Below are 27,140 nucleotides of genomic sequence, written 5' to 3'. Positions count from 1 at the left end.
TTTCATTTGATCCTTTAAACCATATAACCTTATATTTGCAATCTGCAAAGTATGTGAAAATACCGTGTAAACATCCAAAAAACGCCGCAATTTCAGACGGCAATTTTGAATATTCTGCTCTGTGTCTTCGGCAATCTTCGTAGATTCGGGATCAGATGATGTCAAATGGGGTACTTCTCTGCAGCAGGGTACTTGCAGCTGGAACAAGAACTGTAGGCGGAAGGAACTAAGCTTTGGGTTGCCGTGCAGTCGCAACAGGTACTGGAGGCGTCCTCCCATGGGGATGCCGCGTAGTTTGAATCTGTCCCTGGAGCTGGACCTGGAGGCGTCTTCTTGTTGCATTCAAAGAACAATTTACAATTTTCCATATTACATATAGTCTGCCATAATCAAGGATTAGGGTAGAATAAAATATAAAGTTTTACTGACATTATATTAAATTATTCATGATTTATGGTTGCCACTCCTGGTACTAAAAACAAAACTATGGATAAATGCACACAGAGAAGACAGACATGTAGCAGGTAAAACACACATTGTTAAAGACAAAACACAAATTGTAGGGATTTGTTACAAAATGTAGTCATTTCACTTGCATTAGTTGATGCTATTTGGGCGGTCTTAACTCCTCTAATATTTGGCATCAAGCCAAGCAGCTGTGTGTGTCTAAATATCTACATGTGCACAGCAGGGGAGTTGGTTAACTTAAAGAGTAGAATTTGCGAGAATGGCAATGTGTTGGCTGAATGACATCAGTGAGTGAGTGGGCGAGTAAAGAGACAGAGAGGTAGCGCTTGCACTGCGCAGTAGAGAGATGAACGGGTCCAGTTGTGTCCTGCAAAACTAATAATAAAGCAACCAGATTGTCACGAATTGGCGGCCTCAAATTCTGACTGGAAAGCGTAGCTTAGTAAAGTGAAGGGTGTTACCCCCAACGAAAACATCCGCCCTGTCTCCAGCAGGACAGGTGTAACAACTACATGATTACCTGTCACTCTTTGTAACTCCTTGTGCAGATCTGAATGCTTATTATTTAAAGGGTCACTTTTATTGTTAGTTTTGAAGCCCAAATACCTCCATACTGTGTTTCACGCACCCTCTTTATTAACCAGTAGAATTGTTGTTTTTTGCCATTCTTCCCCACCACGATGTTATTACTTGTATGCACTTTGTTTGTGCGTTTTGACACACTCAACATCATGCGCCTCGGCTCAGTAGTCACCGTCGCACAGCAGCATTCAGATGAAAGAATGGTAGCGGTATTTTTCAAAAGGGGTATAGTACCGACTTCAATTGATTAGTACTGCGGTACTTTTCTAGTACCGGTATACCGTACAACCCTACTACATGCCATAACAAAATTCGAAACACAGACACTGCATCTAGTTAGTAAATTTCCACATCAACATCCGCATACATTATTGTAACATATAACTCTCCAAACAATAACACAAATACTTCCCTGTCAAAACTTTCTAACTTACTAAAATCAATCAGGAAAAAAGAGATAGTTGTCCTTGGGGACTTTAATCTGGACTGGAAAACTGTACATCCACATTTCTCAAGGCTTGATCTTAATCAGCTAATCAAGGATCATACAAGAATTGGAATTCAATGATCAACCTTATCTTTACAAATGACCCTAATAAATTTGGACATTCTGGAGTAATAAACACAACAATATCTGACCATTCTCTTATCTACACTATTGTAAATATATGTGGAAATGTAAAAAGACATGCATGTAATCCAACTTTGGTAAAATACCAAATTCCAAACTTTGTGTTTCTGAAATAAATCACATTCCTACGACATTAACAATTTCATTACCTTTCTGAAGACTCATGCTGTTAGTTCCATACCTTTTTCATCATTTGATTAATCTCTGCATTTAGGTGTTACCTTCTTTTTGGAAAACTGCTCAAATCATACCAATATGCAAAATTGATGACCACTACGCCATATCTAACTATAGACCGATTATGAATATTCCAGTCAAATCCAAAATAATGCAGAAATATCCTTATAATCAATTAATGAACCATCTTGAAAACAATGAGCTGCTAAATAACTGTCAACATGGCTTGCGTTTCAAACGTCCTACCCAATCAGCATTATTATTGTTCACTGAACTCATCGATTCAGCATAAACAAGGAGCTGTGGTCATGGACCTCAGGATAGCTTTCGACACAGTAAACCATAAAACTGAGCTGATGTGAAGCCAAACACAAATAACTCTAAACGGTCACTTGATCTTCAAAACCTGGTGATCTGTTTGAGGGAAAGTCACCTTACAATCAATGTAAAGAAGATGTATTGCATGCACTTTCATTCACCCAGCAAGCTTTTATCAATATCTAGTTCAATAATTCTAGACACTCAAACACTTTCTACAACAACTGCTTATGAATTCATGTCTCCCCAACAAAGAACACAGTCTGAACCTAAACATTTTTTTTTTACAACAAAATCCAACCATACCTGTCACTTCCCGTACGCGAAAACTATTTACATGTCATAATCATGTCAATCATAGCATACTGTCTCCCCATTTGGACACTTACTATTAATGATGTTGTGGTTCCTGTCGCAAGGCTCTCTAACAGAGCGTAAAAGATTAATTGAAACTACCTGGTTGTGTTCATCACTGTGCTGTCTCAGTCAAATGATCTTACTTTCTCAAATACATCAATTATTACGCCATCAATGTCTACTTTCAGATAAAAAAAATACTCTTTGTCCAGCTTTGAGTGCTCTCATTCCAACTGTAAACACTGGACATGCCCGGATCACAAGGTAATGTCCACCTTGTACCTGCTTTTAAAAACAATAATGGCAAAATATATTTTTTCATACCATCACTAAAGTGCGGAGTATTATTCCTTTCCACATTAGGAAAATATGTCGTTTTTCACATTTTAAAACGGTGCACAACGTTTCTCTTGGACAGACCTGATTGAATTCTGTGTGGATATGACTCAAACATGGTGTCTCTTTGTTGCCTTTTTTGTGTTTCTTGTTGCAGTTTTTAACTGTAACACAATTGTTGCTTTTAATCATGTCTGTTTATTAAATGAAATTAATATAATGGAAATGACTGCTGTAATTTGATTATTTTGATAAAACATTCAACTTGATATGAAGTCAGCTTTGGGACAGGTGAGATACAGGGGTGGCCACAATGTGCACGTGGTCCAAGGAACGCTCAGAATTATCAAGAAAAATTACTGCTTTTCACGTTTAAAAGTTTTGTCCATGATTTAAATGTCTTGATGTGTGTTCCTTTCAGAAAGTGACACATGACATGGACATGTGCTACGGCATGACGGGAAGTCTATTTCGCAGTGGATCCCGTCAGACTCTGTTTGCCTCCCAGGTGATGCGTTACGCTGACCTGTACGCCGCTTCCTTCATCAACCTGCTCTACTACCCCTTCAGTTACTTGTTCAGAGCAGAATATGTACTGGTAGGTCATGCACACTTCTTCAAACCAATAACATTTATTTACCAGAGAATTCATAATGGTGATACGATGTACACTTTGTACATTATTGTCACATGCTGTTTTTGACATTGATTTGCGGTTGCTCGGTCATCACATGTCAATTAGGTACACAATACAAATTTGTCATGTGGGAAAGATATTCATAGGGAAATCGATTTCGCCTTCAAAATAAGTTTTGTACATTAGAGCCGAGGACACATTTGCTTAACACACTCGCCTAATCTCTCAGGTTTTCTGAAGTTGTAATGCTAAAGTCCAAGTCAAATCTTGAGTCAGTGATGTCAAAGTCCAAGTCGAGTTGTAATTCTTTGATGATATTGTCAAGTCGAGTCTAAAAGTCATCAAAATTGTGACTTGGTTCTAACTCAAGTCACACCTCATGCACACTCATTTTTCTGTGATGTAATCAGGGATGGGTACCGAATCCGGTACTTTTTTGGCATCGACCGAATCCTACTGCGCACCAATTTGCATAAAATCCAACAGTCCCATATTACATTACCGGTACTTGGGTTGCACATTATATCACGCCCGGTTGCTTGGCGATTCAGCACTTGTCAATCACTCCAGCAGCACTGAGAGCAGACACAGCCAAACTACTTCTGGGAAATGTTGCAATTTTCAAGGCCAACAAAGAAATTGACTCAAAAAACGCTCCACTCCAAAAATGCGCTAGCTTGATGCTTAGTTGGATTACATTACTTTAGATTTCTTCATTTTTACCCGCTGGTAAATTTTGGCTCGCAGTGAGAGTCATTTCATACAAAACAGTATAATAAAAATAAAAATAAAATGTAAAATAGCTACACAATTCATCAACTCCATCATCATTCTATGCTGCCTCATAAAGTGCATTTAGTAATAAGTGGCACTCATTATCATCCTCATCAACATCATGAACATCAACATCGCCATCAACATTAGCATCATCATCAACATCAACATCATCAACATCATCACCATCATCAACATCAGCATCATCAACAGAACCATCAACGTCAAAATTATCATCACCCAGTAATATACATTGGATTTGCTATTGACATGCTACTGATTAGCATTAGCAATTTTACATAGTGTTTTCAACACCTTAATCAAAATTATAAATAACAACTACAACTAAGATGTATGTTACAATCCAACAGCTGGTGCGTAATAAGTACAATACGTACAGTATTAACACTTTTTAGGGCACAGCAAAACACTAGTTTCAGCAAAGTCTGAATTGACTGACCAACACACCATAAACTATACACTACTACCATCTAATGTCTCGGACTGGCAACTGCAATTGCAACTTAATGTTATACTTGAAAGTGAGATTCAGAAATGTTACACAATGAAACAAGATATAACAACTGGACAACAGTTATTATAATCACCTAATTTTTAAATGTTGCGATAAAAAATTAGATTTTATGATCGGAAAAACAATTAATATTTAATAACACACACAAAAGTACTGAAAGTTAGTAACGTTTAGTAATAGTATCGATTCCCAGATACCGGGAATTGGTACAGTAACGGTTTAAATTTGAACGGTCCCCATCACTAGTTGTAAAAGCTATTAGTAGTGCACTCACAGTATAACTAAAAAAACTGCTATGTTTACATATTTTTTCTATCATTTATTCCAATAAGTTCAGGTCAGTTATACAACAAACAACGTTAAAAACAATGAAGGTTGTCTGCTTACAATCTGTTAGGATGAAGATTCAGATTTACCTTTTATTGTCATTTTACTGGGGGGTCCCAACGAGATCAGGGGGAGGTACTCCCACAGCCACTGTGCACAGCACAGACAATAAGACAAGATAAACACAAAGACAAAACATGACAATGGCACTAAAAACAGAGACAAATGCTATTAAAAAGTGCTATGAATAAATGAATACTGAAAGTGGAGTATAAAAACTGAAAGATAATGCAATAAATATAAAATATAAATATTGAAGGTGCAATAGATGTACATAAAAAGCAAAAAGTGTGTAATTAAAAGTGCAAGAGTACAGGATGAGGTAGTTTGCGGCTTTGTTTGAGGGTGGGGGGGTGTCTAGATGTAGAGGGTGGAGTTATCTCAGTCTATTTGGGGGGGTGCGTGTGGGTGCTTGCAGTCCTAATGGCCCAGGGGGAAAAATCTGTTTGTCAGCCTGCTGGTGTGGGATTTTATTAACCAGTAACGTTTTCTAGAGGGCAACAGGTCAAACAGGGAATGAGCAGGGTGTGAGGGGTCTTCTGTGATGGCCGTGGTTCTCCTGAGGCAGCAGGATGAGGTGATGTGTTTCAGGGTGGGCAGAGGGCAGCCAATGATATTTTGGGCAGTGTTTATGACCCTGTGCACCACCATATATATATATATATATATATATATATATATATACACACACATATATATATATATATATATATATATATATATATATATATATATATATATATATATATATATATATATATATATATATATATATATATATATACATCCATTTCTGTGTAAAAAGTTTGCCAAAATGCACCTGAAATACTCTCAGACCACAAGAAACTAAATTCTCTGGTCTGATGAGACAAAGATTGAACTCTTTGGTGTGAATGCCAGTCATCATGTTTGGAGGAAACCAGGCACCGCTCATCACCAGGCCAATACCATCCCTACAGTGAAGCATGGTGGTGCCAGCATGATGCTGTGGGGATGTTTTTCAGCGGCAGGAACTAGGAAACTCGTCAGGATAGAGGGAAAGATGAATGCATTAATGTACAGAGACATTCTGGATGAAAACCAACGCTTCCTAGCTAAACTGATTGTACTGCAAAGAGGGAATGAGCAAAACTGTCCAAAGATAGATGTGCCAAGCTTGTGGCATCGTATTCAAAAAGACTTGAGGCTTTCCTTCCCTACCATACTATACCAACTTGCACATTATTCCCGTCCTTGCAATGTTATTTACCTCCTTCGGCAAATTCAGCAATGCTAATGGTTGCAATTGTGGACTTGTTTTGCCATACATGTGAGACAATCTCCTGCTGGCGGCTCTGCTAGGCAAGTACTCCGAGCAAAACATAAACAGGATGCGATATTGGGGGCCCGCCTCTTCAAAATGGCGTTTTACAGGTAGTGTTGTCGTCAAAATGACTGCCCCCGTAGCGATTCTAGCGGCAAGTAAAATAAATGAAAAAATTAATGAAGTGATACACACATATATAAACATATATATATACACGCATATATAGACACATATATGTATACACCTATATACACATATACATATATATATGTATTTATATAAACATATATATATACATGTATATATATAAACATATATATATGTGTATATATAAACATATATATATATATATATATATATATATATATATTTATATATATATATATATATATGTGTAGTCAAGGTTTCTGTGGTTTATCCATTATACAGTGCTCAATACCGGGGTAGAGCGGAATGTACGTTAGGTCAGGGAAAAACACGGAGGCTATTTCCACCATAAGGGGGATTTTATTTTATTGAAATAAATAAATAAACTAACGCACATATATATATATATATATATATATATATATATATATATATATATATATATATATATATATATATATATATATATATTAATATATATATATATATATATGTGCGTGTGTGTGTGTATATATATATATATATATACAAAACCCAAAACAAGTGAAGTTGGCACGTTGTGTAATTCGTAAATAAAAACAGAATACAATGATTTGCAAATCCTTTTCAACTTATATTCAATTGAATAAACTGGAAAGACAAGATATTTAATGTTCGAACTGAGAAACTTTTTTTTTTTTTGCAAATAATCATTAACTTAGAATTTAATGGTAGCATCACAGTACAAAAAAGTTGGCACATGGGCATTTTTACCACTGTGTTACATGGCCTTTCCTTTATACAACACTCAGTAAACGTTTGGTAACTGAGGAGACCCATTTTTGAAGCTTTTCAGGTGGAATTATTTCCCATTCTTGCTTGATGTACAGCTTAAGTTGGTCAACAGTCCAGGGTCTCCATTGTGGTATTTTAGGCTTCATAATGTTCCACACATTTTCAATGGGAGACAGGTCTGGACTACAGGCAGGCCAGTCTAGTACCCGCACTCTTTTACTACAAAGCCACGCTGTTGTAACACGTGGCTTGGCATTGTCTTGCTGAAATAAGCAGGGGCGTCCATGATAACGTTGCTTGGATGGCAACATTGCTCCAAAACCTGTATGTACCTTTCAGCATTATTGGTGCCTTCACAGATGTGTAAGATACCCATGTCTTGGGCACTAATACACTCCCATACCATCACAGATGCTGGCTTTTCAACTTTGTGCCTATAACAATCCGGATGGTTCTTTTCCTCTTTGGTCCGGAGGACACGACGTCCACAGTTTCCAAAAACAATTTGAAATGGGATCGAAGGTCACGGGCATTCAATGTTGGTTTTCAGCCTTGCTGCCCCGCCGCCCGAATGCAGCTGAAATAGGCTCCAGCAGCCCCCGCGACCCTGAAAGGGACAAGCGGATGGATGGATGCATGCTTACGTGCAGTGATATCTCCAGATTCTCTGAACCTTTTGATAATATTACAGACCGTAGATGGTGAATTCCCAAAATTCCTTGCAATAGCTGGGTGAGAAATGTTGTTTTTAGACAATTTGCTCACGCAATTGTTCACAAAGTGGTGACCCTCGCCCCATCTTTGTTTGTGAATGACTGAGCATTTCATGGAATCTGCTTTTATACCCAATCATGGCACCCACCTGTTTCCAATTAGCCTGCACACCTGTGGGATGTTCCAAATAAGTGTTAGATGAGCATTCCTCAACTTTCTCAGTCTTTTTTGCCACTTGTGCCAGCTTTTTTGATACATGTTGCAGGCATCAAATTCAAAATGAGCTAATATTTGCAAAAAAATAACAAGGTTTTCCAGTTTGAACGTAAAGTATCTTGTCTTTGCAGTCTATTCATTTGAATTTAGGTTGAAATGGATTAGCAAATCGTTGTATTCGTCTGCCTCACAATACGAAGGTTCTGGGTTCGATCCTGCGCTCGGGATCTTTCTGTGTGGAGTTTGCATGTTCTCCCCGTGACTGCGTGGGTTCCCTCCGGGTACTCTGGCTTCCTCCCACCTCCAAAGACATGCACCTGGTGATAGGTTGATTGGCAACACTAAATTGGCCCTAATGTGTGAAAGTTGTCTGTCCATCTGTGTTGGCCCTGCGATGAGGTGGAGACTTGTCCAGGGTGTACCCCGCCTTTCGCCCAAATGCAGCTGAGATAGGCACCAGCACCCCCCGCCACCCCGAACAGGACACGCGGTAGAAAATTAATGTTTTTATTTACGATTTACACAACGTGCAAACGTCACTGGTTTGGGGTTTTGTATATACCTGTATATACATCCATACTAGTATCAAACGTGTTCCTATTGCAACAGTCAATTGACAAAAACAACAGAGGTTACATTTTGTTGTATTTATGTAAATATAATGTTTTCAGATGCCTCATGAGTCCACGGTGGAGCACACACACGTGAACATTAACGAAAGCGAGTCTCCATTGGCCACAAGAAACCGTCATGATTTGGACATAAAGGAAGTGCAAGTAAGTCGATCCATAAGCGAAGTTCAGCCACTTCACTTCTTCCCTCAGACGCCACAAGAGATCACACACTGCCATGATGAGGATGACGAAGAGTAAACCATCAAATGATGTAAAATGTGATTCAAAATGTTCATTTGATTTCATTTGACTTCTTGTGTTTTTGATGACAAAAGTCATTGATCCTCCTCAATGAACGATGTTACTCTATTGTCTGTACATGATTAAAGGCTCATCACTCTACTAATTCATTATTCATGTTTCATTACTGAATTCATCAATCATGCTTTATCATAATTTGTAAATATGTGTGAAATATTTCCCTAAATCAACTACTACCGAGATTAAAACACACCTCTGATGTACAAAACAAAGACTAATGCTGTGCGTCACAATAGCTGCTCAACTTCTGAGGGGAATTTTGTCATTATGTTGCTGTCAGTGACGGAGCAGGAAGCATCTTGAGAACATGTTTGCAATACAATTTCATGTGAAGTTCCCTGTCATTCATTAACTGGTATTTTATACATATGCTTCTTCATGCAAAACGGGGCACCACAGATCGCGGAGCCCTACACCAGGCCTGTACGCTTAGCTTTTGTACTCGCACCGGTGCTACTAGATGAAAAATTTAGTAGCACAGAACATTTTTTGTACCACAGGAAAAATTTAGAAACAATATTAACACTCAAACAATGTACACATGTGAACTCATACATATAGACACAATGCCATCATAAGGCCTACTGCAATGCTCAAACACAGAGAACATCCCTAAAATGTGCTAGCACTGTCGCTAAAAGGACTGTAGAGCTGGGCGAAATGAACCAAAACTCATATCCCGATATAGTTTGGCTCTTAATGAATGGAAATATCCGTTGATGTACAAACCCCGTTTCCATATGAGTTGGGAAATTGTGTTAGATGTAAATATAAACGGAATACAATGATTTGCAAAACCTTTTCAACCCATATTCAATTGAAGACAAGATATTTGATGCTCAAACCCATAAACTTTATTTTTTTTTTGCAAATAATAATTAACTTTGAATTTCATGGCTGCAACACGTGCCAAAGTAGTTGGGAAAGGGCATGTTCACCACTGTGTTACATGGCCTTTCCTTTTAACAACACTCAGTAAACATTTTGGAACTGAGGAGACACATTTTTTAAGCTTCTCAGGTGGAATTCTTTTCCATTCTTGCTTGATGTACAGCTTAAGTTGTTCAACAGTCCGGGGGTCTCCGTTGTGGTATTTTAGGCTTCATAATACGCCACACATTTTCAATGGGAGACAGGTCTGGACTACAGGCAGGCCAGTCTAGTACCCGCACTCTTTTACTATGAAGCCACTTTGATGTAACACGTGGCTTGGCATTGTCTTGCTGAAATAAGCAGGGGCGTCCATGGTAACGTTGCTTGGATGGCAACATATGTTGCTCCAAAACCTGTATGTACCTTTCAGCATTAATGGCGCCTTCACGGATGTGTAAGTTACCCATGTCTTGGGCACTAATACACCCCCATACCATCACAGAGGCTGGCTTTTCAACTTTGCGCCTATAACAATCCGGATGGTTCTTTTCCTCTTTGGTCTGGAGGACACGACGTCCACAGTTTCCAAAAACAATTTGAAATATGGACTCCTCAGACCACAGAACACTTTTCCACTTTGTATCAGTTCATCTTAGATGAGCTCAGGCCCAGCGAAGCCGACGGCGTTTCTGGGTGTTGTTGATAAACGGTTTTCGCCTTGCATAGGAGAGTTTTAACTTGCACTTACAGATGTAGCGACCAACTGTAGTTACTGACAGTGGGTTTCGGAAGTGTTCCTGAGCCCATGTGGTGATATCCGTTACACACTGATGTCGCTTGTTGATGCAGTACAGCCTGAGGGATCGAAGGTCACGGGCTAAGCTGCTTACGTGCAGTGATTTTTCCAGATTCTCTAAACCCTTTGATGATATTACGGACTGTAGATGGTGAAATGCCTACATTCCTTGCAATAGCTGGTTGAGAAAGGTTTTTCTTAAACTGTTCAACAATTTGCTCACGCATTTGTTGACAAAGTGGTGACCCTCGCCCCATCCTTGTTTGTGAATGACTGAGCATTTCACGGAATCTACTTTTATACCCAATCATGGCACCCACCTGTTCCCAATTTGCCTGTTCACCTGTGGGATGTTCCAAATAAGTGTTTGATGAACATTCCTCAACTTTATCAGTATTTATTGCCACCTTTCCCAACTTCTTTGTCACGTGTTGCTTCAGAAACCCACTGTCAGTAACTACAGTTGGTCGCTACATCTGTAAGTGCAAGTTAAAACTCTCCTATGCAAGGCGAAAACCGTTTATCAACAACACCCAGAAACGTCGTCGGCTTTGCTGGGCCTGAGCTCATCTAAGATGGACTGACTTTGGGGATTGTCCTGCGGGGAGGCATGGCGGGGGGTTGAGGATGCCTCCAATGAGGCTCCAGTCCTCCTGTCTTGTCCCCTGCTCGTCCATCCCTCAATCTTAGCCGCATATTAGACACTTAGGATTTGGGGGGCTTGGCTTGGTTGGGACCCACCATGACCTTGATGTCCCCCAATTTTAATCGCATTATTAGTTCCCACAAGCATACATATCTCACTCACGCTACAGTACACACATCAATAGGGACTGGAGGTCGGCTGTAACGGCTGACCTCCTAATTTTAACTACACAGTAGACACTCTGGGGGCCTTGTACACATGCATGGGGGGATTGGGGTTCGGCGCACCCCTCATTGCCTCGTCAGCCGGCGGGGACTGCGGTCTGGTGGCCTGCCAGGCTTTTATTCATTTATTATTATTATTATTTTTTTTTTTTTTTAATGTATTTATTTTTTTAATTTTTATTATTTGCTTTTTTTTTTTTTTTTTTTTAAATCTTATTATTTATTTGTGTGTGGCGTCGCGCGGGTCTCACTTCCTGTTGGGTGGGGTCCGTGCCCGTGTGGCCCGACCTTGCGCTGTGGGGTCTCTGTTGGTGACTTGATGTGGTGGCGGCGTGGCCCCCGTGTCTGGTCTGGATGCTGTGTCTCGGTTGTTTGGGTGGTGGTGTGTTTGTGCGGGTTTGGGTTGGGGTGGGGGGGGGGGGTGGGGGGGGGGGGGGTGGGGGGTGGGGGGGTGTTGGTGTCTCTTGTTTGCGTGTTGGCGTTCGGGCGGGCTGGCGGGCTGGCGCCGGCTGGTCTCTGTGGTCCTGGTGGCGTGTGGTTGCTGGTCGCAGTTTTTTTTTGATCGCTTTGATTTGATTGGCTGGTGCTGGCTGTCTGGGGTTATTGCCGCTGCTGTTTCTGCTGCTGTTTGTTTGTGGTGTGGGAGCCCGTGGCTGCTGGGTCTGGTGCAAGGGTGTGGCTGATGTTGTGACTGGTGGCAGCGCGCGCGCGTGATGGCTGTCGGGGCTGACGAACTGTGTATATGTATGTATATGTGTGTGTATGTGTATGTATGTATGTATATATATGTGTATGTGTACATATGTGTATGTATGTGTATGTATGTGTATGTATATGTATATATGTGTATGTGTGGGTATGTATACATGTATGTGTGTATGTGTATGTATATATATATATATGTATGTATGTATATTTCTGGGGGTACGCTCTGGGCCTGCCTGTCAGACGGGGGTCGACGCCTCAGGCTACTGCATCCGAACTGCGTGTCTGGAGCTCCTGGGTCCCGCTGTCCATCCCTTCCGGGTGCCCGTCTTGGTTGGGGCCTGTTGGGCCTAGTCCCTGCGTCTATTGTGGTAGCTTGGTGCTGCAAGGTATTCCGAGGTGCTGCGAGTCGGCCAGTTGCTGGGGTAGTGACCTTGTGTGTCAGCATGTCTGTGATCTTCTTTTAATTCTTTTTTTTATTTTATTTATTTATTTATTTATTTATTAATTTTTAAATATATTTTATTAATATTATTTTTTAATTTTTCCCCTCCCTCAGAGGGGGGGGCTCGGCGGGGCGGTTGCTGGTTGTTCCATCTCCATCGTTGGGGTCCCTGCAGGTGGGGTGGGTGGTTCCCGTGGCCCTGTGCCGGGTGGTCCTGCGGTGGCCGATTTGGGTGGGGTGGCCGGGGGCTGGCCTCGCCGCGTTGTCCGGGGGTGGGGGGTGGGCTCGTGGGGGCCCGGTTGCCGGTGGGGCGGGGGCAGTCTTCCCGTCCGGTTGCGGGGAGTCTCTGGGTCCCTCGGGCGGGGCGTCTCGCCTTTCTGCCCGTGTGGGGTGTGGTCTCTCGCTGGCTTGGGGTCTGGCTGTCCCTTGCTTTTCTCGTGCCCTGTCCTCTGCCGGGTGCGTCTGTCTGCGGCCTGCTGCTGGCCCTTGTGGGTGGTACGGTGGGCCGGGCTCTGGGGTTCCTGTCGCTGGCCGGCTTGGCTGCGTGGGGGCGGTGGTCCCTGGTTCCCTGGGCACCACGCCTACTGTTTGTGGGTTGGGCTCTCGGGGGTGATGGGGCCGTGCTCTGGCTCCCACGCACTCTGGGAGTCGAATATATTGTACATACAAATTCACATATGCTCACATACGTACATAGGTACCTACGCTCCCACATACATACACAAATACAGTACATATTTACATACCTAAAGTTCGTACATCCACACGCACATTCAATATATAAACATACACATACTGTACATATACACTTACTGTACAAACACTTATACACACTCTGTACATATACATTCACTGTACAAACACATATACACATTCTGTACATATACATTCATTGTACAAACACATATACACATTCTGTACATATACAAGTACATATGCATACTTACACTCATGCACATAATCACGTTTCATCAAACATATATTAACGTTGTTGCCCTAGGGTAAACTGGGTGTAACACATGGCACACTGACAAAGCTTAACCTATAGTTACTATAACAATCTACAAGGTTAATGTAGGTTGCTTCTCTTTCTCCCCCTCCATTTTTCTGCATTCTTTCGTATCTCAAGTTATCATTACGTATATGTATTGTTGCATTTAAACAACTGTATTGTTGATAATAAAGGTAAATTATTGGTATTGTTCATTATCAATAGCGCTATTTCTATTGGTATTTGTATTGATCCATTTGTAGTGTAATAATGCTCATTGTCATTTCTGTATTATTTTTTATTTTTCGCTAACTGCTTATTTGCTATTACTTTTACCATCATATTTGTACATGTCGTATTTGCTGATGTTGCTCTATTGTTGTTGTTGTTGTTGTTTGCTGTTGTTGTTTTTGTCTCTCTGTCTAATCCCCCTCTTGTCCCCACAATTTCCCCCTCTGTCTCCTTTTTTTTCTCTTTCTATCCCCTCCTGCTCCGGCCCGGCTGCACTAAATGATAATATAAATACATTTAATAAAGTCAAATACAAATAAGGCAACAAGAGAAGTATCCTACACTTCTCTTTTGTAAAGTAAATCTGAACAGCCGACATGGGCATCTACATCAACTATATGATTTGCCTGAGAAGCTGGATAGGACACAAAAAAAATAAAAAAATAAGATGCACTGATACAAAGTGGAAAAGTGTTCTGTGATCTGATGAGTCCACATTTCAAATTATTTTTTGGAAACTGTGGACGTCGTGTCCTCCGGACCAAAGAGGAAAAGAACCATCCGGATTGTTATAGGCGCAAAGTGTAAAAGCCAGCATCTGTGATGGTATGGGGGTGTATTAGTGCCCAAGACATGGGTAACTTACACATCTGTGAAGGCGCCATTAATGCTGAAAGGTACATACAGGTTTTGGAGCAACATATGTTGCCATCCAAGCAACGTTACCATGGACGCCCCTGCTTATTTCAGCAAGACAATGCCAAGCCACGTGTTACATCAACGTGGCTTCATAGTAAAAGAGTACGGGTACTAGACTGGCCTAAAAATGTGTGGCGCATTATGAAGCCTAAAATACCACAACGGAGACCCCCGGACTGTTGAACAACTTAAGTTGTACATCAAGCAAGAATGGGAAAGAATTCCACCTGAGAAGCTTAAAAAATGTGTCTCCTCAGTTCCCAAACGTTTACTGAGTGTTGTTAAAAGGAAAGGCCATGTAACACAGTGGTGAACATGCCCTTTCCCAACTACTTTGGCACGTGTTGCAGCCATGAAATTCTAAGTTAATTATTATTTGCAAAAAAAAAATAAAGTTTATGAGTTTGAACATCAAATATCTTGTCTTTGTAGTGCATTCAATTGAATATGGGTTGAAAAGGATTTGCAGATCATTGTATTCCGTTTATATTTACATCTAACACAATTTCCCAACTCATATGGAAACGGGGTTTGTACATTGGAAAGTTGGCGCCCTTTAGGCATCTGTGTAAATGTTCCAAACAGCCCCTTTAATAAATAGACTGGATGTGCTTCCATGGCTGTATGTTCTTGTCAACAAATTGGGTATTGTTTGGATGGCAAGTTTATCACTTCAATCATTGCTTTGTTGTTCAATATCACCTCCGACCCTGGTATTTACTAGCGCGCAGTGCAGTTTGTGTCAAGTTTTAAGATGGTGAACAAATTGTTGTCTTTTACTGACCAGTTCCTCCAACTAAGAGCTTGTTTCTTCCATGTTGGAAGACTGAGTGTGTGAGCTCCAGCCCAAGGGACACAGAGTGATCGGTGACACTTCTGCGTCGATCACTTGACCATTTGGTTATGGTTTTACTGAGATTCAAAGATAGTCTGTTTTTGTCAAACCATGTCTTCAATGTATTAATTTCTGCTGTTATTATTTGTATTAGCTTCTGTATGTTCTCTCCCGAACAAAACGTAGATGTTGTATTGTCTGTTTACCTGGCACAAGACGCTGTATTTGGTGGATCTCTAGTGTTGAAGGTGAACCTTCACTTCCTATACTTGTCTTCTTTCCAGTGTCGTGCGAAATTCTGTATCCCTGAAATATTTTGTATCCCCTACCACGGGAGCACGCATGGGGGCGGAGCTCTGTGCCTTGTTCAGACAGCGGCAGCACTTCCATGTTATTAGCGATGTCAATGATTATAAATATTATGTATTCCCTACTAACTTTTTTTTGTGATTAATAACATGAGTCCAAATTCACAAGTTTTGTTGTTGATGATGCTAAGTATCTGCAGAATAAAACACATGATGTTAGTACATCAATTGAGGAAAATAGATGGGGACACATTTTATGGCAGCACAGAAATATGCTGAAATATTATGTATCTCCTAATAACTTTTTTTGTAATTAATAAAATAAGTCCAAATTCACAAGTTTTGTACAATGCCAAGTCTGTACATATAATCCACATGATGTTAGTACATAGCTTGAGGGATGTAGGTGGAATTGAGTCTACTCTGTAGTGTTTGTTCCCATTACATTGGTGTTATTTTATAATCTATCAGAAGATGAAATAAATAATCCACCAAATTACAGGATGTTATTAATGTAATTTGCATAAAATAGCAGGCTGACCAACCACTCTGCAGCATGACACCAATACAGAAGTGTTTTTCAACCTTTTTTGAGCCACGGCCCATTTTTTGCTTTGAAAAATCTGGAGGCACACCACCAGCAGAAATCATTAAAAAACGAAACTCAGTTGACAGTAAAAAGTCGTTGTCGCAATTGTTGGATATGACTTTAAACCATAACCAACCATGCATCAATATAGCTCTTGTCTCAAAATACTGTCACCACCTGTCCCATCACACCGTGACTTATTTTGAGTTTTTTGCTGTTTTCTTGTGTGTAGTGTTTTAGTTCTTGTCTTGCGCTCCGATTTTAGTGGCTTTTTCTCTTTTTTTGGTATTTTCCTGTCGCAGTTTTATGTCTTCCTTTGAGCGATATTTCCCGCATCTACTTTGTTGTAGCAGTCAAGGAAATTTCAGTTGTTTTTATCCTTCTTTGTGTGATAGGTGGTGGTCGGAGGGGCCGTAGGCGCAAACTGGCAGCCTCACTTCCATCAGTTTACCCCAGGGCAGCTGTGGCTACAAATGTAGCTTACCACCACCAGATTTGAATGAATGATGGGTTCCCACTTCTATGTGAGCGCTTTGAGTATCTATTAATAGAAAAGCCCGATATAAAATCTAATCCATTATTATTATTATTATTATTGTTTATTTTTGGTTTAAGTATTAGATACCTTTTTACCTGCACGCTGCCTCCTGCTGCTTCCGACATCTACAAAGCAATTAGCTACCAGCTGCCACCTACTGATATGGAAGAGTATTACAAGGTTACTCTGCCGAGCTCTAGACAGCACCGACACTCAACAACAACACACCATTTGCAGACTATATTAATACTGGTTTGCAAAAAATATTTTTAACCCAAATAGGTGAAATTAGATCTCCCATGGCACACCAGACTGTATCTCATGGCACACTAGTGTACCGCGGCACAGTGGTTGAAAACACTGCGAATAGAGAAGCCTGTGTAGCGATGTGAATACAAGTACAACATGTCATTGATTGATTGATTGATTGAAACTTTTATTAGTAGATTGCACAGTGAAGTACATATTCCGTACAATTGACCACTAAATGGTAACACCCGAATAAGTTTTTCAACTTGTTTAAGTCGGGGTCCACTTAAATTGATTTATGATACAGATATATACTATCAAATACTGTATATACTAACATCATAATACAGTCATCACACAAGATAATCATCCGAGTATATACATTGAATCATTTACATTATTTACATTATCTACAATCCAGGGTGTGGGATATGGAGGGGGGGGGCTAGGTTTGGTCGGTATGAACACTTCAGTCATCAACAATTGCATCATCAGAGAAATGGATATTGAAACAGTGTAGGTCTGACTTGGTAGGATATGTACAGCAAGTAGTGGACATAGAGAGAGAGATCAGAAAGTATAAGAAAAAGTGTCTACATTTGATTGTTTGATTATTTACATTTGATTATTTACAATCCGAAGAGGTATTATGTGGAAGGGAGGGTGTTAGTTTAGGGTTGTAGTTGCCTGGAGGTGTTCTTTTAGTGCGGTTTTGAAGGAGGATAGAGATGCCCTTTCTTTTAAACCTGTTGGGAGTGCATTCCACATTGATGTGGCATAGAAAGAGAATGAGTTAAGACCTTTGTTAGATCGGAATCTGGGTTTAACGTGGTTAGTGGAGCTCCACCTGGTGTTGTGGTTATGGCGGTCATTTACGTTAAGGAAGTAGTTTGACATGTACTTCGGTATCAGGGAGGAGGGGTACACCTCATGTAAAGATGATCAAAAGCATTTATTCGGGTAGGAATGTCGCATGTTACACCAACAACATTTTTGACAATCAAAGCATGATCGTAATAATCCACATTGTGTATAATTCGACCTCGCTAATAACACGGAAGTGCTGCCGCTGTCTGAACAAGGCACAGAGCCCCGCCCCCATGCGCGCTCCCGTGGCAGGGAACACAAAATATTTCACTGATAAAGAATTTTGCACGATACAGGGTTTGGGGGAAAACAATTCTGGGTTCAATCCCGGGCTCGGGATCTTTCTATGTGGAGTTTGCAAGTTTCCCCCGTGACTGCGTGGGTTCCCTCCGGGTACTCCGGCTTGATTGATTGATTGATTGAGACTTTTATTAGTAGGTTGCACAGTGAAGTACATATTCCGTACAATTGACCACTAAATGGTAACACCCGAATAAGTTTTTCAAGTTGATTAAGTCGGGGTCCATGATTCATGATACAGATATATACTATCAGATACTATCATCATAATACAGTCATCACACAAGATAATCATCAGGGTGTATACATTGAATTATTTACATTATTTACAATTCGGGGTGTGTAGGGGGGGGGGTTAGGTTTGGTTGTTATCATCAGTCATCAACAATTGAGAACAGAGAAATGGATATTGAAACAGTGTAGGTCTGACTTGGTAGGATATGTACAGCAAGTAGTGGACATAGAGAGAGAGAGAGAGAGAGAGAGAGAGAGAGAGAGATCAGAAGACATAAGAAAAGTATCTACATTTGATTGTTTACATTTGATTATTAACAATCCGGGGAGGGTGTTAGTTTAGGGTTGAAGTTGCCTGGAGGTGTACTTTTATTGCGGTTTTGAAGGAGGATAGAGATGCCCTTTCTTTTATACCTGTTGGGAGCGCATTCCACATTGATGTGGCATAGAAAGAGAATGAGTTAAGACCTTTGTTAGTTCGGAATCTGGGTTTAACCTGGTTAGTGGAGCTCCCTCTGGTGTTGTGGTTATGGCGGTCATTTACGTTAAGGAAGTAGTTTGACATGTACTTCGGTATCAGGGAGGTGTAGCGGATTTTATAGACTAGGCTCAGTGCAAGTTGTTTTACTCTGTCCTCCACCCTGAGCCAGCCCACTTTGGAGAAGTGGGTAGGAGTGAGGTGGGATCTGGGGTGGAGGTCTAGAAGTAATCTGACTAGCTTGTTCTGGGATGTTTGGAGTTTAGATTTGAGGGTTTTGGAGGTGATGGGGTACCAGGAGGTGCATGCGTAATTGAAAAAGGGTTGAACGAGAGTTCCCGCTAGAATCCTCATGGTGCTTTTGTTGACCAGAGAGGAGATTCTATAGATAAATCTCATTCGTTGGTTGACCTTTTTGATTACCTTGGTTGCCATTTTATCACAGGAAAGATTAGCCTCTAGAATGGAACCTATGTAGGTGACCTAATCCTTCCTGGTGATAACAAGGTCACCCACTTTTATAGTGAAGTCACTGACTTTCTTAAGGTTGATGTGGGACCCAAACAGGATGGATTCTGTGTTACCCAAGTGTATGGATAGCTTGTTGTCAGCGAGCCAGGTGCAAGTTCTACAGAGTTCTTTCTCCAACCTCCAAAGACATGCACCTGGGGATAGGTTGATGGCAACAATAAATTGGTCCTAGTGTGTTAATGTGAGTGTGAATGTTGTCTGTCTATCTGTGTTGGTCCTGTGATGTGGTAGCGACTTGTCCAAGGTGTCCACCTCCTTCCGCCCGAATGCAGCTGAGATAGGATCCAGCGCCCCCCGCGACCCCGAAAGGGACAAGCAATAGAAAATGGATGGATAGATGGAATTCTGGTGGGTGGAGCAGCCCCATGCTGCACAGCAGGACATTTATACACGCCGAAAAACTAATGAGGAAGCACAGCAAAAGCATCATATCAGATCAAAGTGAGTAGCAGACATGGCGCTCTGTAGTCACATGAGGGCCTTTTGACCAATCAATGAGAAGATCGCCTAAAACCGTGTTGGCCATACTTGCGTGATACACGACTTTGGCCACGCCCATAAAAACAGCTGATAAGAGGCGCGTCACATTGGTCATGTGACCCTTCTGAAAACGAACGCAATCCACAGTTGTTAAAATATTAGTATACCTAAAACTAGTTTGACTCGAAGAAACTGGAAAACATTCACTAAGAAAACACATGTTTAAACCTTCTCTGATGACCTCAGCAAATGAACAAAGGATTATTCCGATCCTCACAATCATGTGTCTCATTGTCGTTTTTACTTTCAACATAAACATTTTATGAAAAATTAAACATTAAGAGACGAGAAGACACTCTTCCTCGCAACACTAAATTGTCGGTCCGGCATGCAATTTGACACGACGATGCCACCTGCTGGCCTCACCGACTATCACACCGACTGTCGTGACAATGTCCTGTATGTGACTTTTTTGTACCGTTTTTCTTCATCCCCATAGTCTATGTATATATAAATATATTTACATTTAAAACTTTAAAATAAATTAAACCAAGCTGTACAAAACAACCTGCATGTTTTAAACCTCGTAGCTTTACCACGTGACAAGCTTCCCTTTCGTGATAGGCTGCTTTGAACACACACCGCCTGCGCCAATTGGTCTGTTTTGAATCGGTATTGCGCGCGCATGAGCTTGACAACACTCTCCCAACGGCTTGCCACTGGTTTAGTACTTATGCCCGTAAAGGAACGAAGTACATATTTCTTCTACCACCGCTACTACTACTACAACAACAACTAACTACTTTCATCGACCACCTCAACCTTTGCAGGTAATGTTTGACAATTTATGCTTTTAATGTTATTAACTATTCATTTCCATGTCGGTAGTATTTTGGTAAAAAACGCTGAGGTCGTAGTAACGTTCCAAAAATGTACTACATCAGTATGTAAATACAGTGTGTACTTGTACTGTAATGGATGCTCATTGCGATGGTAAACATGATCATTTGGAAGCAGAAACATATTTTAATAAGTATATTCTTATAAATAGACATGAGCACCCATTAACTGCTGCATTGCAGCAGGCCCATAATGATACAATGTGAAGTTTGAACTTAGTGTAAGTGAATAATTCAAGATGTCGGCTGTCATGTTTGTTATACCTATATAATATCTGCATTTTTCTTCTTATTTTTTTTTTTTACATTATTTGAACATTTAAGTATTATCGTGATGTAATTAGTGACTGCAATGTTGCTTTTGTCCTCAGGCTGCAATGGAAGATTACTTGAGAATAGAGAAGATCGGAGAAGGTTTGTTGGAATGTTTCATTGACCAACACCATCACAACATTACAAAGGATGATTATGTTCTTGGTGCAAGGACCGTGACGCTGATTTTTCTTTTTAAAAGTCAAGTTGTTTTTTTAAAAACAACAATATGTGAATATTAACGAATAATTTCGATACTACTTTGAAAAATCACAGATTGTCTTCTACAGTTATAAGTAGAAAAGGGTTGTATGCTGCCGATAACAATCACATTTATGAACCGTAAATGTTTTACAATTGTCCTATTATGCAAAAGCAACTTTTCTTTTTTGAGATGAGTTGAAGACTTGTCCAGGGTATACCCCGCCTTCTGCCCAAATGCAGCTGGGATAGGCCCCAGACAACCCCTGCAACCTAGAGAGGGACAAGCGGTATAAAATGGATGGAGATCCGTATAAGTCCCAAAAATTTGAAATGAAAACATAAAGGCATGGCAAATACTTATAAAACAATATTGCCTTCTTCCAGGCGGAGATGCACTCAAGGGGGCTTGGTCTGGAGGAGGGCTTCATTAAATAAAGCGACGCATCTTAAAGAGACAGTTAGAAAGCAACTTAAAGATTGTCTGTAAAACTGAGTGCAAAGTTTGGACCAACCCACCACCATTACTTGTTTACGTAGTCCACAAGGGCGTGTTTTGAATGTAGTGAAAACCAGAATATGACCTCTTTTAATATATTTATGGCGAGCAGTGTCTGCGTTAACGCACTTTTTGTGTCTTTTTACGCATTGAAATCAGAAAGGAAGCGAAATTCCGGAAGTCCGCGTGTCCCCCGGACGCAGATTCATTTTTATATTTTTTTTATCCATTTTTCGCCTTCCGCCGGTGTTTTGTTTATATTTGCCGGGTCAAATGATTAATTATTACTTATTGGTCGACTTCAAAGTAATTCACTTTTCGGTACAATTTATTAAATTTTGATTCGCCGAAAGTTTTATTGATCACAAATACTGCATTTTTGGTATTAGGACCCGCGTGTTATTGTTTTCGTCATGGCGAGCAATAAACCCAAGAAGCAAAGCTTCAATGAAAAGTGGCTTCAGGAGCCACTTTTCAGCAAATGGCTCACTTATGAAGATGGAAAGATGATTTGCACGCCATGTAAAGGGGCTAATAAAAAGAACACCTTTACGACCGGGTGCACTGATTTTCAAAGATCCAGCCTCACCAGGCACCAATAAACACCCTCCAATTTGGGTCCATACAGTTCAGCTCTTTGGTCGGAATGACGGGACCGTCGTTTTGTTACAGCTCTTTATTTATGTTTTCCACAAAGCCAAACGGACATCCACCATGCTATTAACACTCCTGAACCTGCTAGCGCTCCCTCTCCTAACTTGCCCACTCACTTACACACATCACTCACCCCACATATTGTCATTCTTAAAGGAGCACACACAGATTATGGCCATCACAAAGCCAGAGATGAAATGCTAGAGGCATTGAGTGCCACTGTATTAAATGACATTGAAACTAACCTGCAAAATTCTAGGTTTGTTGGCATTATTTGCCATGAAAGTGTAGATGTGGCAGTTTTTAAACGACTGATTATCTACATGCAGGTGAGAATAATCAATTAAATTTGTCATATGCATGTATGCCCTGGCACATGATTATCATAATTCCATGACCAAAGCAAAAAACGTTTTACACTTTTATACTGAAATAAATGCACCTACAACTTATTAAATAAAATATAGAAAAAAATACCGGCAGTGGTTTAGACCCATGAAGAAAAGAAGAAAGTGAATGAATGTTTATAACTGAATACATTTACATATGCATAAAAAATTGTTGTTTTTTGTAATAATTTTTTAATGAATTAAGTAACGTTTATGACAATCTTTTTCCAAAACACAATATAGAATGTGAGATATAACAGTGTAATGCAGTGGTTCTTAACCTTGTTGGAGGTACCGAACCCCACCAGTTTCATATGCGCATTCACCGAACTAGGGCTGCAACTAACGATTAATTTGATAATCGATTAATCTGTCGATTATTACTTCGATTAATCGATTAATAATCGTATAAAAGAGACAAACTACATTTCTATCCTTTCCAGTATTTTATTGAAAGAAAAAAACAGTATACTGGCACCATACTTATTTGGATTATTGTTTCTCAGCTGTTTGTACATGTTGCAGTTTATAAATAAAGGTTTATTTTAAAAAAATGGCCTCTGCGCATAGCATAGATCCAACGAATCGATGACTAAGTTAATCGCCAACTATTTTTATAATCGATTTAATCGATTAGTTGTTGCAGCCCTACACCGAACCCTTCTTTAGTGAAAAATATATATATATTTTTTCCCCAAATTCAAGACAAAGTTATACGTTTTTTTTACTGGTGCACAAAATGAACCGTGCATGAACGTCACCTTGTTCAAAGAACAAAACCAACACAGTGCATGAACTCACAACAAATTACACACCTGCAAATCAGATGGAAAATTAGAGGGAACATTGTTTGGTGGTATCCATAATACGCCGATAGGGAGAAGTTTTTATTTACACGATGAGTCGGGTGTGTCTTGACCTCCGCGGTGGAGGCTCCGCCGAACCCCTCGGGTTCGATCGAACCCAGGTTAAGAACCACTGGTGTAATGCATACATTTATCATTTATTTTCAAAACGGTTACAAAAAAGTGGGACTCCATACATTTACTGTGGGGCCCCATTTTATGATTTGATGGGGAGGAGGAGAGGACAAGCTATGCGAACCGTGGCGCTATGGTAGCTTAATTGTGAAGTAGTGAAACAAGAAAAGAATAAAGGCTTTGTCCACTTCAACAAAAGGCTAAGTGGAACCACATTACAGCAGAAAGTAACCAGCTAAGAAGAGCAAAATAGCAAGTAAATTAACAAAGTCAGGAGAGAGAAGAATATTTACACAGTGCGAGTGCGAAAACATGTCTGTCTGCCATAGATATGAAAGAGTAAATAGACGACACTAGTCTTTGAGCTGCAAATTTATGGCAACTGGTGGAAAATTGTCTGAACATTTTGTGGTTTTAGAGGGCATGAATATTGAAACAAGGATGCCCGCTCACCAAGTAGGGGCATGTATTTATTTTATCATTTAGTGGGAAGCTACAGTTCTCACATATTTAGTCTTCCTTATATACTGTATATCTAAGCGGAAATTACACAATACCTCTTTCGAAAGAAAGAGCTGTTTATACATATTATTAAATAGGCTCAATTTATCATATATAATTATGATATACAATGTAATAATTAAAGATGCCTACATACCGGTAATTGAGTTATAATTGACTTGTATAATGCCCACATATTCCATCCTCTAATTGACAGTGTAGCAATATCAAAACAATATTTAAACTATTTCCTTATATTTTGTTCCATACAATTGTTTGTACAAACTTAATCCCTGAATTTGTAACATTAACAAAAAACACAAAATAGATTTTGTGAAAGTGAAAATATTGAGCTAATCACTCTAGTATAGATCATGATAGTACCATTGGTATCGACATTTGGTATTATTCAGTTAGGGCATTAATTTAGAGGGGCTGCTCTGCACTGGGTATGGACATCCACAAACCGCAGTAGCTGCTAGCAGTAGCCTCGTCTGTCTACAAAAAGACCAAGCTGCAAGATATAAGCCACAAGTAATATTTTTGTATGATCAGCATTGAAAGGCAATGATTAGCATTTGGCGATCACAAACTTCTCCACAGAAGCTGGCAAATAATGAGTGTTGGACAATCGATTGGAACTCTACTATAGCATTTTTTTCCATGCGCCGCCATCGTTTTTTTGGCGCAAGGAACATGACGTCGATAGATTTACGTCTTTGATGACGACGTATTTATTGGATGCTGTAAATATGTAGTCGAAAAATCGTCCCAGCACTAATATATATTATAATCTTATATTGTTTTTTTGTTAGAGTGTCCGTCCTGAGAACGGTAGGTTGTGAGTTCAAACCCCGGCCGAGTCATACCAAAGACTATAAAATTGGGGGTTAAATCACCAAAAATTATTCCCGGGCACGGCCACCGCTGCTGCCCACTGCTCCCCTCACCTCCCAGGGGGTGATCAAGGGTGATGGGTCAAATGCAGAGAATAATTTCGCCACACCTAGTGTGTGTGTGACAATCATTGGTACTTTACTAATACAGGTGGATTTATTGCATGAGTTTATTGGAAAATACAAGAGAAGAGGGCCTTTAAAAAATATAAACATTAAATTGCAATTGCAATTCAATTATATTCCAAAATTGTTCAGCGCTCACTCCGCGTTTCCTTATTTATTCCCACATCCCATCAAATATGACAACTGTTTCTTATGCTAGTATTTGATAGTGGCAACCTTGCAGGCACCTATGGGGTGGTGTTTAAGGCGAGGCACAAGGCTACTGGTCAGATTGTGGCAATGAAGAAGATCCGTCTGGAGAGTGAAGAAGAAGGAGTTCCCAGCACTGCAGTGAGAGAAGTTTCCCTGCTGCAGGAGCTGAAGCATCCAAATGTTGTACGGTGAGAAAATGATGCTGCACTGCACATAACCACTCACTTGACTTTATATAGGGACCTATGAAATCAATTTTGTTGTTTTTAGATCCCTTTTTCTTTTCTAACTTAGTTTTTTTCCGTTTTAATTATTTATAGTGGCACACAATGGAAAGGAGTGGCTACTTGGTGTCAAGCCCCATATGTTTTCTGGAAAGCCCAGGGTGGAAAACAAAAAAAGGGGGAGTAACGTGCAGTATCAAGAGTCCAACAGAGACGCGGTAGCTGCGTAAAGTAGCCTGCATTTATTTTACCTGAGTCTCTGCTTAAGAACAGCGTAAAATTTATTTTTCTAAATTTAGGGCCTTAACTGGCATTATAAAGCATAACATTTGCTGTCAAGATGCATTACAAATGTTCATACAATTGTAGGCAAGGATTGATAGTAGGGCTGGAAAATTAATCACATTTTGATTTCGATTATGGCTTCTTACGATCATGAAAATATAATGATCTAAATAAAATATTAATGGACCGCACAACGCGCATGCAAAACATTTTCTGGGTAGATAGCAATGCAGCTAATGAGAACCATCAATTCTACTACTAAATTACTTTCAAAAACCGTCATCAATACTTCATGTAACCTGTATAATAACCAAACTGTGGTGACTTTGTTTTTGTAAGAGCAAAGACTGAGGAACTCTTTCTCTAGCGTAGGAACACATTGGCGTGCTACGGTGTTAGTTCTAAAATCTAATTACGGCAAGAGATAAGCTAGCTTCTAGCACGAAACACGTTTGAGTTTGTATTGCATTTGTAATGCACAACACAATGCGATAAGACACCAATCTATACTGACTGGAAAAACATGAACAATTATATTACAGTATCTGTAAAGTATTAGCCTACACTTTGTGTTTTGTTTGTACACAGCTAGCCAGACAGTTTATTCTGTCTGTCATGATACATACATGACGTGCTGCGTGTATCATGATCAATATAAAGTGTGACTCA

The 27,140-nt window shown here is 40.0% G+C and overlaps 2 protein-coding genes across 6 annotated transcripts in view; both read left to right on the top strand.

The window, feature by feature from the left end:
* LOC133608458 (cytosolic purine 5'-nucleotidase-like) overlaps positions 1-9,365 on the top strand; it is a 121,449-nt gene extending 112,084 nt beyond the window's left edge. For all 5 annotated transcript variants that reach the window (XM_061963708.1, XM_061963701.1, XM_061963726.1 and 2 more), the window contains 2 exons: positions 3,291-3,467; positions 9,031-9,365. In XM_061963708.1, coding sequence (XP_061819692.1) covers positions 3,291-3,467; positions 9,031-9,231 — 378 coding nt within the window. In that variant the 3' untranslated portion in view covers positions 9,232-9,365. The remainder of the gene's footprint in view (positions 1-3,290; positions 3,468-9,030) is intronic.
* Positions 9,366-20,980: 11,615 nt separating this feature from the next.
* cdk1 (cyclin dependent kinase 1) overlaps positions 20,981-27,140 on the top strand; it is a 34,781-nt gene continuing 28,621 nt past the window's right edge. The window contains exons 1-3 of the mRNA XM_061963762.1: positions 20,981-21,143; positions 21,584-21,626; positions 25,994-26,150. Of these exons, the coding sequence (XP_061819746.1) occupies positions 21,590-21,626; positions 25,994-26,150 (194 nt within the window). The 5' untranslated portion in view covers positions 20,981-21,143; positions 21,584-21,589. The remainder of the gene's footprint in view (positions 21,144-21,583; positions 21,627-25,993; positions 26,151-27,140) is intronic.

The sequence above is a fragment of the Nerophis lumbriciformis genome, linkage group LG02 (genome assembly GCF_033978685.3).
Source record: "Nerophis lumbriciformis linkage group LG02, RoL_Nlum_v2.1, whole genome shotgun sequence".
Classification (NCBI taxonomy): Eukaryota; Metazoa; Chordata; class Actinopteri; order Syngnathiformes; family Syngnathidae; genus Nerophis; species Nerophis lumbriciformis.
This window is presented reverse-complemented; position numbering and strand designations above follow the sequence as displayed.